The sequence below is a fragment of the Mya arenaria genome, chromosome 13 (assembly GCF_026914265.1).
Source record: "Mya arenaria isolate MELC-2E11 chromosome 13, ASM2691426v1".
Taxonomy (NCBI): domain Eukaryota; kingdom Metazoa; phylum Mollusca; class Bivalvia; order Myida; family Myidae; genus Mya; species Mya arenaria.
Window position 1 is genome coordinate 10,638,416 of NC_069134.1, and position 16,304 is coordinate 10,654,719.

At 34.5% G+C, this 16,304-nt stretch overlaps 1 protein-coding gene across 12 annotated transcripts in view; it reads left to right on the forward strand.

Moving 5' to 3' along the window:
- The window catches only part of LOC128213684 (FYN-binding protein 1-like), a 50,576-nt gene extending 34,615 nt beyond the window's left edge, over positions 1 to 15,961 (forward strand). For 10 of the 12 annotated variants that reach the window (XM_052919677.1, XM_052919681.1, XM_052919674.1 and 7 more), the window contains 4 exons: positions 2,758 to 2,810; positions 7,525 to 7,571; positions 8,319 to 8,380; positions 11,299 to 15,961. In XM_052919677.1, the coding sequence (XP_052775637.1) occupies positions 2,758 to 2,810; positions 7,525 to 7,571; positions 8,319 to 8,380; positions 11,299 to 11,321 (185 nt within the window). In that variant the 3' untranslated portion in view covers positions 11,322 to 15,961. The remainder of the gene's footprint in view (positions 1 to 2,757; positions 2,811 to 7,524; positions 7,572 to 8,318; positions 8,381 to 11,298) is intronic. The other 2 variants (XM_052919678.1, XM_052919682.1) reach the window with 1 other exon arrangement.
- Positions 15,962 to 16,304: the final 343 nt, after the last annotated feature.

Consider the following 16,304-nt stretch of genomic DNA (forward strand, 5'->3'; position numbering starts at 1 on the left):
ATTGGAAAGAAAGAATTTTTCTTTTTTGGCCTAATTAAAAATTTGTTAAAATTGGAGCTATCGACTAATCAGTTGTTTCCTCATTAATTAACTTGAAGCAATAATTATATAATGATAGCAACAAAAAATAAAGACCATTAATGAGGTCTTCAATTCAATTGAAGAGCTCTTCAAATAATTAGATTTGGTGTTCCATAGGTTTATGATCTCATATTGTCTGATAATAATTATGTTGTATATCATAGTTTTGGATGTTTTAGCTATATTGCTACTGTTCTCTAGTTCAATTCCTGTTTGGCTACAAAAATTGATGAACAGGGCAAATAGCTTAGGCTATTTACTTTGGAGCGCTATCAACTGACTCCTATGCAACAGTACGCTAGTAGATATTGCATCTATCTATTATGACTTTAGTTGTTGCTTAGGTAAGGTATGTGGCACTCCCACTTAGGGCTAGGTGGTTGGATATTATGTTGCACTCTCATATGGCGCCCTGTGGTATTATTTGACACACTCACATAGCGCCCTGTGGTATTATGTGACACACTCACATGGCACCCTGTGGTATTATGTGACACACTCACATGGCACCCTGTGGTATTATGTGACACACTCACATGGCACCCTGTGGTATTATGTGACACACTCACATGGCGCCCTGTGGTATTATGTGACACACTCACAGAGCGCCCTTTTGTATTATGTGGCACACTCACATGGCGCCCTGTGGTATTATGTTGTACTCTCACATAGCGCCCTGTGGTATTATGTGGCACTCTCACATAGTGCCCTGTGGTATTATGTGACACACTCACAGAGCGCCCTGTGGTATTATGTGACACACTCACATGGCGCCCTGTGGTTTTATGTGACACACTCACATGGCACCCTGTGGTATTATGTGACACACTCACAGAGCGCCCTGTGGTATTATGTGGCACACTCACAGAGCGCCCTGTGGTATTATGTGATACACTCACATAGCGCCCTGTGGTATTATGTGGCACACTCACAGAGTGCCCTGTGGTATTATGTGACACACTCACATGGCACCCTGTGGTATTATGTGACACACTCACATAGCGCCCTGTGATATTATGTGGCACACTCACATGGCACCCTGTGGTATTAGGTGACACACTCACATGGCTTGCTGTGGTACTATGTGACACACTCACATGGCGCCCTGTGGTATTATGTGGCACACTCACAGAGCGCCCTGTGGTATTATGTGATACACTCACATAGCGCCCTGTGGTATTATGTGGCACACTCACAGAGCGCCCTGTGGTATTATGTGGCACACTCACATAGCGTATTATGTGGCACACTCACATAGCGCCCTGCGGTATTATGTGACACACTCACATAGTGCCCTGTGGTATTATGTGGCACTCTCACATGACGCCCTGTGGTATTATGTGGCACACTCACAGAGCGCCCTGTGGTATTATGTGACACACTCACATGGCTTGCTGTGGTACTATGTGACACACTCACATGGCGCCCGGTGGTATTATGTGGCACACTCACAGAGCGCCCTGTGGTATTATGTGATACACTCACATAGCGCCCTGTGGTATTATGTGGCACACTCACAGAGCGCCCTATGGTATTATGTGACAGACTCACATGGCTTGCTGTGGTACTATGTGACACACTCACATGGCGCCCTGTGGTATTATGTGGCACACTCACAGAGCGCCCTGTGCTATTATGTGATACACTCACATAGCGCCCTGTGGTATTATGTGGCACACTCACAGAGCGCCCTGTGGTATTATGTGACACACTCACAGAGCGCCCTGTGGTATCATGTGGCACACTCACATAGCGTATTATGTGGCACACTCACATAGCGCCCTGCGTTATTATGTGACACACTCACATAGTGCCCTGTGGTATTATGTGACACTCTCACATAGCGCCCTGTGGTATTATGTTGCACTCTCACAAAACGCCCTGTGGTATTTTTGTGGCACTCTTAGTGGGGCCCTATGGTATTATGTGACACACTCACATGGCACCCTGTGGTATTATGTGAAACTCTCACAGAGAGCTATGTTGTGTTATGTGGCACTCTCTGCCTAAGCAACTTGCCCCTGTTCTCTTCACTATTTATTTGACTTCTTTTTATTGTTTTGTTTAAAGTGAAACTAACCATGTTTATGCTTAAATTATGTAATGTCATTTAGACAATACTTCCCTTTCAGAATGCATTTGAATACTGATTGGTATTTTATGGAGTAAAATGAAGGTTTTTGCAATCGTAATCATGCAGATTTAATGTGATTGTTTTGTTTATGCAAGAATGATGTGATGTTCAAATAGCTGCATTGTGTTTTGCAGGCATCTCATCTTTTTCCCTTATGTGTTTAGTCATTTGTGAACAGATATACATGAAGGAGCAATTAAAAAATCTACATGTTGTAGTTGTGGCACCATCTTTTGAAATAGAAAATATTTATCTGTATCCTTAAAAATTATACAACTTGTAGTAAAGTTTGATTTGCCTGTACAGTTTTCGCTCTGAAATTAAGATCTTATCATTCATGTTTTTCAATTAAAGCCTTTTAACAGTAATTTCAATTTAGGAACTATTGAATTGTGGCCTGAAAATTGAAAAAGGATACTTTTGAATAAAATTTAGCTTAGTCTATTAACTTAAATTGCTTCAAAGCATAATTATTTTCTATAATCAGCGTAACGGTTGCTTTTATTAATGCATTTGATATAAAACGATGTGTTACATTTCAGTTGGTTACTGTGACGAGGGCAACATCGAGGTAGACACAGATAGCATCCTGGCCGTAAGCTGCTTTAGTGTTCATTATACGAGCCTGCATCTGCTCCTACACGATTCATTGTTCAAATTGGGGCGGAATGTTCTTGTTTCTTTCAATATAATTGTGTCAACATATGCTCATTTTTAATTTTAAAATTTCTATAGTCTCTTCTGTCTCCAAATTTTTGTCAGAATATCTGAGAGTTTGTTTCAATGAAGGATATTTGTTGTAACTTGAAAAGAAACTTAAGTCTGTAGGGACAACCCACAGACGCCAGCAACTTGATTTACCCCATGCAAAAGTATGATGCTAAGTTCGGTTACAACTAGAATTCTTTTATAAAACAGGCCCTTATAATTTTATAATCCTTGAAATAATGTTAAGATTTCCTGTTTCTTACTGTGGAATCTTCTGAAAGTGCCCCCAAATCCTTAAAGATCGATTTCTAATGTTATTAAATCACGCCTGAATGAATTTCCCGCTCTTATGAATGGCTTTCTTACTAAAGTTTGTCTTTGAATTGACTTAACTGTCCCAACTGAGATTTAACATGCCATTTGTAACAGTTGCTGTGTTGACCTCACCCTGTAACACTTGATAGATATAGTAGAATTAGGATGATAGGAAATAAATATTAGGCATGTAATTCATTTTTATTTGAACAATTGCGTTAGTAAAGAAAACCCTTATACATTTGTTATTTTATACCAGGGCTGTTGGTAAAGTTTGTGGACATGCTTTATATTTTTTGATATCAATATAGTTATGTTATGTTGATCTAACTTTTTAAAGAGTCACCTGTTTAGGTTTATTTAAGACACATAATTAAAGTATGTAGATATGACCATATAGCATTTACATAAACGTTGCTAAGGAAACTAATACTGTTGAACACAATTTCATTTAAGCATTTGAAAAGAGCAGATTGAATAGAATTTTGGTTGCAAAATACTTAAAAACAGTTTGCATGATACAAACTTCATATGAAAAGTAATTCAACATTTTATTGATATCAAATAATCCATTTCTTTCTTGACACATTGTGCAAAATTTGAATGTGATCATAAACGTTATAAGAACTATATGGCATCATTAACCTTATGGGTGAAATTAGCAACGCTGAAAACCTTGAAATTGATGTAAAACATGGAGCAAAAATCCTTTTCACGAGCATTTTTATTTTTGGTAGGAATGTGCATATGTTTTTTTCCACATACCGGTAGGGTATGAATTTCATGCAATTCTGGCTTAAAGCGAAAGGTTTAATACCAAAATGAAAGGTTTCCGTCCTTAAAACTGTTTCTTAATTAATGCACTGTAGAGGATTTTCATGAGCAGTGCGTAACCACAATTTACCTTACAACATAAGCCATAAAATCTCCAAACATGAGATCTAAATTACAATTTATTTTTCTTTATTGATTTTTAAAATAAAATGATAGAATTTAGGATACAGCATAGTAAGGATATATGCAGATAACATTAATGGCAATTGACAACAAATAAGAATAGACAAATAGATTTTCTGTTTTAATATATAAAATATAGTATTTTAGTAATTGTTTTGTCTTAGATGATAAACTAGCTGCATGAAGCTATGTTCTGATTTCATTAACTATTATAATAGTTATGTAATGGGAAAGGTAAATGGGTTTAATATACAGATGATTTGTAGTTAGTTTTTATAGAGCTTCCATGGTTATATTTGATGTACCGTATAATAACTGCAATCTGCTGCCATATTATGTGTTTAGGTGTTGGCAAGGTATTCTCAAGTGATAGCTGTAAGTTTAACTCCCATGAAAATTCCCTGGATTTTACGAAGAAAAAAACGCGACGAATTGTCATAGCCTTTGTGTTTATGTAGATGGTGTTGTGGCGTAGGTTAGCAAAAACTTTGCCAAAACTGTTTGAATGAAACTTGGTACACATGTTTTCAGAGATAATATGCACATGTAAAACAAGGTCCATAACTGTGACTATATTTCATGTTGAATTATGCCCATTGTTTGACTTAATAATAACACAACAGAAGAGCGCTGACATTTGCTCTGCAATATACTCTTGTATTGATTGTACTCGAATGGTGACGTTGTCATGTCACTGTTCATAGTGTTTGTCTCCCATTTGTTTCAAATATGTTTACAAGAATAAATTTCACCTTCATGTTATTCAAATCATCTGAAACTGTGAATTACGTTTAAAATCTTTGTCTGGAAAATTTAAGAATATTTGTTTAGTTCGCTCTACGGAAAGACCTGAAAAGTTGTCTAAAGTTTCGAATAGAATGAAAACCAAGTGTTTTTGGCTGGTTTCACATTTAATCATTTAGAAGAGCTCTGACAACCAAAAATCCATTTCTCAGATTACAAACTCAAAATTTCCATCGAGTAATTAATTTATTAAGTGTTTTTTTTTATAAGATTGCACATGCTAACTGGCTAGTAAAGCGGCATTTTGCGCTGAACACTTAGAAACTTTGCTTTTATTTTAGGTATCTAAACTAGTAAGTAAGCGCCGGGCTGTGCCCAGCCTGCTGTGCCAAGGCTGCTGTGCCAAGGCTGCTGTGCCAAGGCTGCTGTGCCAAGGCTGCTGTGCCCAGGCTGCTGTGCCCAGGCTGCTGACTTAATTGTTTAGAAGACCAATAATAAACTCTTTTGCTTGGTATATGAACCAGTGGAGTGACACACCAGACAAGTTCCTGCTTACAGATAGCACTATATAAATTATTGCAGCACATTCCAACATGCTATTTTCATTATGTACTATTATTTTTTTATGATACCCTATGTTATTTTTTTCCCCTTTTTAACACTCGAGCAATATTATTTAATTTTTGGTTTCCTTTTAAAAGAGACACCACCATCAATCTCCTAAAAAGTCCCACACACCCTGTATTTACTTCCTTGTTTTGAAATGATGTAAAGTAAAAACTTAAGTTACCACTTCGAATAGATAATTAGACTGAGCACCATGTATTAAATTTATTTTATCTGTGTATTCTTTTGCCATAGGTGCTACAAAATGCTTTCCAAGAATTATCGGTGACAATATTTCATTGAATATTTTGTTAAGGGTTTTTTTAACGTTATTTCATTGAATATGATATATTTTCATTTAACAAATTAAATAGATTAATATGTGTACTTTTACTGTTGATTGTAAACTTTAATATGTATGAAACACATTTTTCAACAAGACGTTTTTTACTTCAATTTCTATTACATAACATAATATAGTCTTTTTTCAAAATACATGTATTATTGAGAACATATATATATATGTATGATATCGTATAAAGGGTTTGGTGGAATCGGAGCACATTTATATATCCACAATAGGATTACTAGCCTTTGGTGTTCATATTAGATATTTTAGTATGACAGGTGGCTGAGTATGTCATGATTTGAGGCAGATGCATGTATGTATATGTCCATTATGAGCAGTTTACATGCATAATGTAATCAGTGTGAAGTCTCTGTGTAGTGGTGGCGAGCTAGTGATACTTATATGCTTCAGCATTCACCCAAACTCTTTAACTCTGTCCCTCCAGTGTAACATCTGAAGCTTCATCACACTTTCCTATTTCTTTAACAATTATGTTAATGATACTAAATTTCAGTAAGCTTTTATTTTGGCCATCCATTTATCTTAACTTTTCCAGTTGTTTAGTTGTCTTGTCAATATTTTTACTTCCTAAAATACTATCTCAAATATGTGGAATTGATGATTTGCTTACTTTGTTTGTTTATATTTTGTGGTTCCCAATGCCTCATTCAAGTTAAATGCATGTTATGTTAGCTCACAATCATAGGACAAAGGCAAAAGGTTCTTTTCCTCTTTTTTTTTAAATGACTTAAAATGTTTTATTTCTCATTCTGTTACTGGGAAAAGTACTTTCATTAATCTGGATGCTAATTGCTTTTCATGTTCTATGTAAAGTTACTTATAATCTATCTGTATTTCCAAACCTGTTGTATATCTTGTACATGTATGTAACTTCCTTATATTATGTCTAGATTGTAAGTGCTTTTAGGCTATGAGAAACTGTATAAGTATCTGCTGTCATGCAGATTGTCTTTCATGTAATAACCAGGCCAAATATCTTGACTTTTTGCATCATTTGTACATGTTTGCCTGTTAAAAGCAAAAGTTGATTATTCATAAAGACAACATTTAACCAAGTGCTAGTATGAGTAGGGCTTCAGGAAATTATCAACACTTCCTTATAGTTGTATTGGGTTCTTAACAATAGATGATACGAGTTTAAGTATATCTCATCACACGTGGTTGAGACTGTGCTTATAACATTGTTCCTGAAATAATAGACACATTAACAAGTGTACATATATATACCCAGTTCTAAATACAGTTTTGCTAGTTTCAGCTTTAATGTGTTTTTTATATATTTAATCCTAAATTCAATGAATTGACTAATACAATAATACATTTTTCACAGTACTTACTACCGAAGTTTAAATTTTCTAAAAGTTATATGCACAAGTTCTGTTTTTAAAAATATTAGATTGATAAAGTGAAATATAGATATAGGTAATTATATAAAAATGCAATAAGTATTCTCTATCATTTTGTTGTGAGCATTATTTTATATACTTTAGAAGCAATATTATTTTACCAGGGAGTAATCATATTAATCCCTGCCTTATTTGAAAAAAAGATAATGTAAAATTCACAAATTTTAATTATTGACTAATTTCTCTGTCTGGCTGTTTTTCAGTTTATGAAGACCAGTGACTCCAGCGCAAGTGTTCCAGGGCCTGCAGAGTTAGTATACCCTTGCTTCATATGTACTCACTCAACTTCCTCTATGTTGGTGTTTCAGTGTCAAAGAAAAATAATTTGAGTTATGGTCAAAGCCGTGTTGTTGTGGTTGTTGTTGTTGTTGTTGTCATAATCATGCAATAATTTTGGCCTTAACTTGGCAGTTGAAAACCGTTCACGATATTCATAACTATGAAACTATGAATACATAATTAAATTATTCACAATTTAAATAAGCATAAGTTTATCAAGTCCCTTCACTGTTGCTGAAATAATTGTAGAGTTACCGTCAAGCATTGGCACACTGTTGTGCTGTTCACTTCACATGTAATAGTGTTGAAAACAAATGAGAAAGCAAAAGAGTATATTTACCATCAAGCATTGGCGCACTGTTGTGCTGTTCACTACACATGTAATAGTGTTGAAAACAAATGAGAAAGCAAAGGAGTATATTTACCATCAAGCATTGGTGCACTGTTGTGCTGTTCACTACACATGTAATAGTGTTGAAAACAAATGAGAAAGCAAAAGAGTATATTTACCATCAAGCATTGGTGCACTGTTGTGCTGTTCACTACACATGTAATAGTGTTGAAAACAAATGAGAAAGCAAGAGTATATTGATGAAATAATATATGTATGCGAAACAAAACTAAGACTAGGGCATGTCTATTTCAATCCATTTTTTTAAACAAACTATATTCAATAAATTTACAATACAATATTACCACCGTCTGTTTCCTGTTTCAGTGGGCCCCAGGAGACGTATGAAGATGTTGATGGGCAGGCTGAGGATGAACCAATAGCAGATGGTGAGTAGTGTGAAACCTTACAAGCTTTAAAATGGTTAGTAGTGTGTCACCTTTCACAGTAGTCTGTGACCTTTCACGCATAGACAGCTAAACATGGCTTATTAGTTCTAGGTGGTATATGTCATTGAATTAGTTTTATTTATATCATATAATTGCTAGAAGAAAATTTTAGGAAGGCCAATCAATGTCAATCTTCAGTTTTTCAGGTACATAAGTGAAAACAATGGGGAGGGAATGCAGGATTTTAATACCATGACATTGTAATGCCAGGATACCGATGTATGATGATAACTATGAGTACAACTTGCCAAGATACAATACATCAAATAAAACATTTACAATTTTACATTTTATTTGCAAAAGAAAATTTAACAAATAGTGAAAAGAAACAAGCACAGCATTGTCAATAATTATTCAACATTCCTAAAGAAACCACTTATTAAAAAGTACTAAATATATCATTAGTAAAATATTTACACCTCAACTTCCATTCCTTAAATGAACTGCCTTTCGGCAATTGCGTTCATCAATCAATCCACACACTTTGACCAGCCCAATTGCGTTCATACCCCGATAATGACATCAAGCCCGCAATTCATTCCTTAAATGATTTTGTGGGTAGATTGAGGTGTGTAGAAGAAAAAGACCAGCCCTCTATGAAAGCACTTCCGGGTCGTATGCCTGGAAATGACATCACTATCTGAAATTCGAAAGTCAATGTTCAATGAACCTTGAATACCCACAACCAATGTCGCTTAGTGCTGGCTGTCTCCCAGTGCTCTTGTATACCAACGATCGATGTCGCTTAGTGCTGCCATCTGCTGTTGCCCCCTCATACCAACAATCAATGTTGTAATGTGCAGGCCGATGTGATGTACCCAAGCCCGGTAACTCGATTGGTCTTGATAGCTTCAGTGTTGTCAACGGGTATGACTCAGTGTAGATGGGCTGTTGTTCTGATAGCAATGGCATCAGGTTAACTGTGCATGCCCGTCCTGACGTCTAAATACCGTGGGTCTCGCGATCCAGAACTGCTTCAAATTATGACGCATATCAACTACCATATTTTTCTTGTCCATCATGGACTATATCTCATGCCAACATCTTTGGCCATGTTAATAACATAAGCAAGTACTTCCCACACACCAAGGTATAAATCAGTACAATTTAACTGATACAACGTCTAAATTATGCTTTATAAATTATTTCCATTACATAAAACACCACAATTAAGCACCCTTATATCCAGAACAAAGATAGCTTGTATGCATAATGTAATGTACATTAAACCAACAATAATTTATCTTATATTTTGCCTTTAAACAATTAACAGTACCTTAATGCCTAATACTTAATGCGAGTATAACGCATTTACAAGATATAATCATATAGCAAAAAAAAACTACCGCATCAAACACTGTATTTAAAACAAAATAATACAAATTAATTCTATTATATTAAAGCTGTTTTTAATTTCATTTTAAACCTTAACTAATCATCAAAAGTTAACAATTGTAGATTAAAAATATTAAATGAACTTACCCAACTGCCGTAATATTGTGGACCAAAATACAAATACAGCTCATTAGTTTAGTGTTGTGTTGCAGATCGTCTTTCAAGCTCTAGATTTATAGTTCTAATTTCGCACCTTTAATTTTTGTGCTAGCAGTAAAGCAGGAAACTACCCCGGTACATATCCATGAAACTTGAAGGCACTCTTTCAATATTGACCAATAATTGTTTAACATGTTATCACAATGGCAGTTTGGTGTATGTCTGTGCGCCTGTCTGTCCGATTTGTTGCGTGGAAAACCCATGTCTGTAGGTCAAAGGTCAGACTACCACTAAAACATCCCTTGTATTTTGGCTTCTCCAGGCTGTAACTTGGCCATGTATGGGAGGATTTAAAATGAATTAATGTTCATTTTCAGCAGAAGGTGTGTTGCCTGCAAGACCAAAGTCAAAAGTCAAGGTCACACTCAAGGGTTATTGATGAAATCCCTTGTATTTTGACTAGTCCAGGCTGTAACTTGGCCAACTGTCACTTTGCCATGCATTGATAGACTTTAAAATGTTCACCTTGAGATGATGTTATTTTTGTTTGCAAGACTCAGTTTTGTAGGTCAATGATCAAAGTCAGACTCAATGGCCATTGGGCAAAATCCCATGTAATTTGGCTTGACCGGTCTGTAATTTGGCCATGCGTAGGGGGATTTTAAAATAACTTGGCACACATGTTCATAGAGAACCAGTTCCGGGGTGACTGAAACACGTAACAAAACAGGACTTGTTTTCAGTAACTATTATGTCTGAATTTCAGGCTCAGAAAACAGAATTCTTAAATGTTTCAAATTATCTACATGTATGATATAACTAATATTGACAAAAGATGTGTGCCTGATGTGTAGAACAGATTATTTGTCATCGAGACAGCATTTTTTGCCATCTTTGATCACATAATAATATTTAAACAACAAAGCTTAAATTTTGCTTTTCTGAGTCTGAGTCCCAAACTCCGACTCCGGACGTGAGTGAATATGGGCCCAGGATGATTCCAAAATCCACAGGCAATATTTGTTTCCAACTAAATATCTGTATTGAAACTTGCTTATATTAGAAAAAAGCTGTTATACTTCACGAAAAAATGGGCTTGTTGTCATGACTTAACATTAGAGCAGTGGGCTTAAGTTTATGGGGTTACCACAGTTACCACAGTACCCACAGAAAATGCTCATGCTCAAGGCATTTGACTATTCACTTTATTTTCTCTTCGGGCAGGCATTAAATCTGTTGCCATTTGTGAGACTGTTAAACAGCCAGTGAAATAAATGAAGGAATGCATCCCGGGGTAAGAAAGCCCAGATACATGTATTTAAATGAAATATACCCGGTAATGGAAATTTCTGTTTTATTTTCAGAAATATATGAGGAGTGCAACTGACCGTTATCAAGCTGGCTTGAGGGCAGTTCAGACATGTCACTCTATCACCTGTTGGATGTGTGCAGATGTCGACACATGGAAAAACTGAAATTTTACAAATAAAGCACATTGCTGCGAAAATTGCCATATTAAAAAAAGCTATGATATTCATGAACAAATTGTATAAACAGATTTAGTTGAATTTGAGGATATGAATGTGTTGTATTGTATTGTAAATACTGGCATGCAGTCGTATGTTTTAACATGAGATTTAAACGATGATAATGGAATGGGTTTAAACGATGTTAATGGAATGTAGAGATTTAAAATATGATCGATTTTTTCTGTCTCCTTTACAGATGCTTGTTGAATTTTGTGAGGAATTTGTTCACAACATCCTACACCAAAATAATTTTAAATAGTTTTATCACCATGTTAACTTTACAGAAAGTATTATGTTTGTGTTAAATATCCGTATACTGGTAATAAGCTCTTTCAATGTTTCTGCTTTACTGTTTTCCTCTTTATTGAATTTCTTGTCATTGTAGATTAAGTCATTTACATTTTTTTTAACAAACCCATTTTATATGTAGCTAACCTCCGTAATACTGCCCCAAAGTTCAAACTTTGTATTGTCATAAGTTTTACAGACTCATAATATATCTAAGTAATCAGATATATACACATTTTTCGAAACCACTAAGAATTGCTAGTTATGAATGGACAATTGTGTTATTTGGCTGCTCTCTTTAGTCTGAGATTTGTTGAAATGAGTTTTGATCCTCTTTCCTTTTTAAATTAAGGCAAATTATACGTGGTGTTTCTCAGCATGAAACTTGTTTTTGTCAACAAAATTATGCCTGGGTTATAGGTAGTGAGCCGGTTTTGTTCAAAGTTTGTTTTGATTTTCGAGTATTAATTGTAAATCCTAGATTTTCTTTATCTTATTATGTTGCTTATGAATGCTATTCCATGATATCTTGATGAAAGACTTTTAAATTTTTAGTTAGCATTTAAAGCTGCCCTCTTACAGAGTGTCAGTTTTATTTATTTTTTGTCTAAAATCAGCTTATTTTGACATCAATTCCTTATATTTAGTCATATTAGGTAATGCACCAGTCAGTTGTAACCACCGCCCCCCCCCCCCCCCCCCCCCCTTCCCCCAGGTCCGGGGAATAGCAGGGACTTTGACTTTCGGTCCAGCAAACCCCCGGTAAAATCCCCGCCCTGCGGGGACGAACTGATGGTAAAACCCTGCACCCCAGAGACTATATAAGGCCCAATCTCCGCTAAATTTGGCGCTAAGACAAAACCACCCCAGTTACCCAGCCCTGCGGGGCCACCTGGAAAGTAAAACACGGCCCTTCCCTGGACCTAGGGGGGGCCGTGGTTACAATTGACTGGTGCATAATTCACAATAGAACAGATCTCAATTATTTGGTAAACTGCCAAAAATTGCATTTATTTAAAGCTTTTGTAATGCTTTTAGCCATAAAACAAACATTCAAACACAAATATGATAAACGCTGATCTGATCTTTTGTCAGCAGTCTTATATCACTTGTTTCCAGATTTAAACGCAAAAAAATAGCATATTTCAAAGACAATCAATAACCTGTGAGAGTGCAGCTTTAAGTGAAAAATGACTAACTCTCAAGTCCTGTGGTCCACATGATTCTCACGTATTAATCCATGCCATTTAATGCAACTATCCATTGTTCATGTGTATGTAGAACTATCCAAGACTACAACTGATTTCCTGCTCTTGTGCCTTCCTTTAAAACTGGTGCTCTTATTACGTGTTACTTTTTATGTGCCAATATTTTGTTTATGTACATTATGTAACCAGGATACATAGACTTACATAAATAACATACTTATGCAGTTATTTATACAAATTACATTGCTTTTAAATTTAAAGTTATTTGTTTTAATTGGTGCCACAATGTGTTTTTGATATGTTTATGCATATTTAGCCATTTTTGACAGATATATGGTTAATGTTTTTAAATTTTATCTGTTTGGTCACTAATAGTGCATTTACCTTTCTATTACATGAGTTTGGAGGTTAGGGGTCGATTTGTTCAGTAAAAGTTACTGCAGCCACAACTTTAATGATTGAGATTATACATGAGCGCTTTAACCCCAGTGAATAATTTCAATCATGAGGGTTGCGGCTGACATAACTGTTTTGTACCATGTTGGGTTTTAGTGAATAGCATTATAGTTGTAGAACAGTTGCGCCCAGTCTACTTGTAACTGTTTCGACATGAGGGTAATGTGTAGACGAAAACAAAGAAACACTCTCAATCATGAAAAAGATATTTATTATATGCTGTTGTATTTCCTTGACAACGAACATTTAGTTATGTTTATGAATGTTTGCTAAATGATTCGTATTTTAGAATTATTGTTATATATACTATTAATGCCAATGACTGGCACAATATTCTTTTAATTAATTTTGTACAGTTTTTTTATATTTTATTTTCTGTAACCCTTATATAAAGAATCATTCTCTATAACATTACAAGTTCAGTTTACCCTCGGTGATAACAACTTATTTTGTGAGACAGACTTTTGTCAGCCTTATATTCTTTTCTGTTCATCCTGCCTGAGTTTGAGATTTAGTTTTATGACTATATATTGTTCCATTATTGTTCCTATATATATTTTTTACAACTGTCAATAATGCTTAAATGCCTCTACTCCTAAGGCTCATTTAAAGTATGTATTTTAAATCATTGAATCATATCTAAAGACACATTAGAGAATATCATTCCTATTACTAGTATATGATTCAACGTTGAATGTGAAATATAGTTAAAATTATATACATCGGAAAGCCACAGTCAAAGCTAATTAATTGCTCCTTGGCGAACTTTTGTATATACCCTTATACTCACCCGAGTGTGATTTAAATGTTAACATTTTGTAACAATCATACAATATATACAACAATACAAAGAAATGAAAAACATCACCATATATGTACACAATTTAAAGCAGTTATTCAAAATTATAATATAACTGGTAAACATGTAAACAATGTTAGAAATTAACTGATTATAAGACTTGGATTAAAACAGTTTTATGACTGAACTTGTGGTTGACAATACTTGTAGTGTTTGCTGAGGTTATCAAAAGAAGTAATGCACAGAATGTTTTTATTAATGCTTGAATCAATCCCTAACTAGTAGCACTTGGCAGTCAACCACATCTACTATACCAGGTTACTAACCCAGTATCCCCAGCCAACATGAATTAATCAATTTCATCTTTTTGTCGTGGCATTCTCAATATTGTCTCCGGCATTCAACAACATTCTTTTAAACTTTGATAAGTCATACAAGCTTTTGTTTTAGCATGATACCCAGTTATTTTTGTACATAAACTTTTAACTTTCTTTGGCAGTACGCATTTTATGCTCCATAATTGTTAACCAATATATATTTTTGTATTTCATGACCTCATGTTAACATTCCTTTGAAAACCTTGTTTTAAAAAATGTGCCTTACAGTTATGCCTTGTTCGTTGACTGCTCAAAATTGTATGCCATAATGTTAGGTCCCCTTGGGTGTTAAGCCTTATCCTGCACTTGTAGTTCTTGATCGTATAAATGAGAACATAAGATCATAACCTATATTTCCAGCCAATAATCTCACCTATTAGATTATTAGAATACAACCTATATTATAAGCCAATGAAATCACCTATTAAAATATGACCAATTTTTTCCAGCCAATGAAATCAACTTTTAGAATACAACCTATATTTTCAGCAAATGAAATCACAATAAGTAATAAATAGGCTTAATAGTTAAGATTTGCAGTTTTATAGCTTAACAGACATGATGTCATAATTTGGTTTCCTGCTTGCAGAAAACATGTCATACTCCTAAGTCAGTTGGAACATAGTGACATATAGGACATATTGTGTCAAATATTGTGTTAAATCTTAATGACTAAGAAGGCTTACTCGCTTACCCTGGTAGGCTCACTGGCTTAGCCCGATTTGCCCTTCTTAATCATAAAGATTTTGCACAATATGTTCTTTCTATTGTGTAATAACATGGACATATAACCCATATATAAACCTTGTTTTATATGTCCATGGTAATAATCAAAATAACTGCTTTACAATCAGATTATAGAAATAATTAGTTACTTAAATGTAATGTCCAACAGTATAGGTCATTTATTAACTTTATAACAATATAAGTGGATTCAAACCTGTCGCTCATTAGATTTGAAAATTAATATATTTAGCAGGAGGTGCAATATTTATTTTTAGTATTCCCTGTTAAGGGCTTGTGGTAGTTTATTTCTGTGTTTATATTTTGTATTCTTGTTCAGTAACTACTAGATAGTGGGTTTTTTTGCAAGTGAGGCTTTCATAAAAATATATAAACTATTGTTATTTCTAGTACCTGAACTGTTTGAAATACTGTTTAATTCAACTTGTATATCTAATTTTAGTTAATTAACATTGAAACTAACATAAGAATATAATACTTGTAATGTTTGACCATAATAAGTTTGTATTATTTATTTATAAACCTAAGAGAATTTTAAAGGTTCATGTGCCCAAACTACAGTCTATGCCTTAAATTGTTGCTAATATTTCTACGTAATGTATGCCAAATAAAATTCTAAACCAAAACGATTTGTCATTTCACAAGACCAGAATAGTTATGAAACAACAATTAAAATAAGTGCTAAATAATGACCTCCTATATAATGGATCTTTATCACCGAACATGTGACAAAGTAATGCAAGATCAGGAGTTTCGGTTTGATGTTATTGCATTATCACAAATTTAATTTCAATGTTTAACATGTATGCAAATTTATATAATCTTCTACACCATCATTCCTAGAGTCTGTTTAGAAATATAAACTATTACAACTCCGAAAAACTGATTTGAAAAAGTGATTGTACCATATGATCTTTGATCAGAGGGTCCAAATGAGATCAGGTAGTTAAAAATGGAAATTCTGAATGA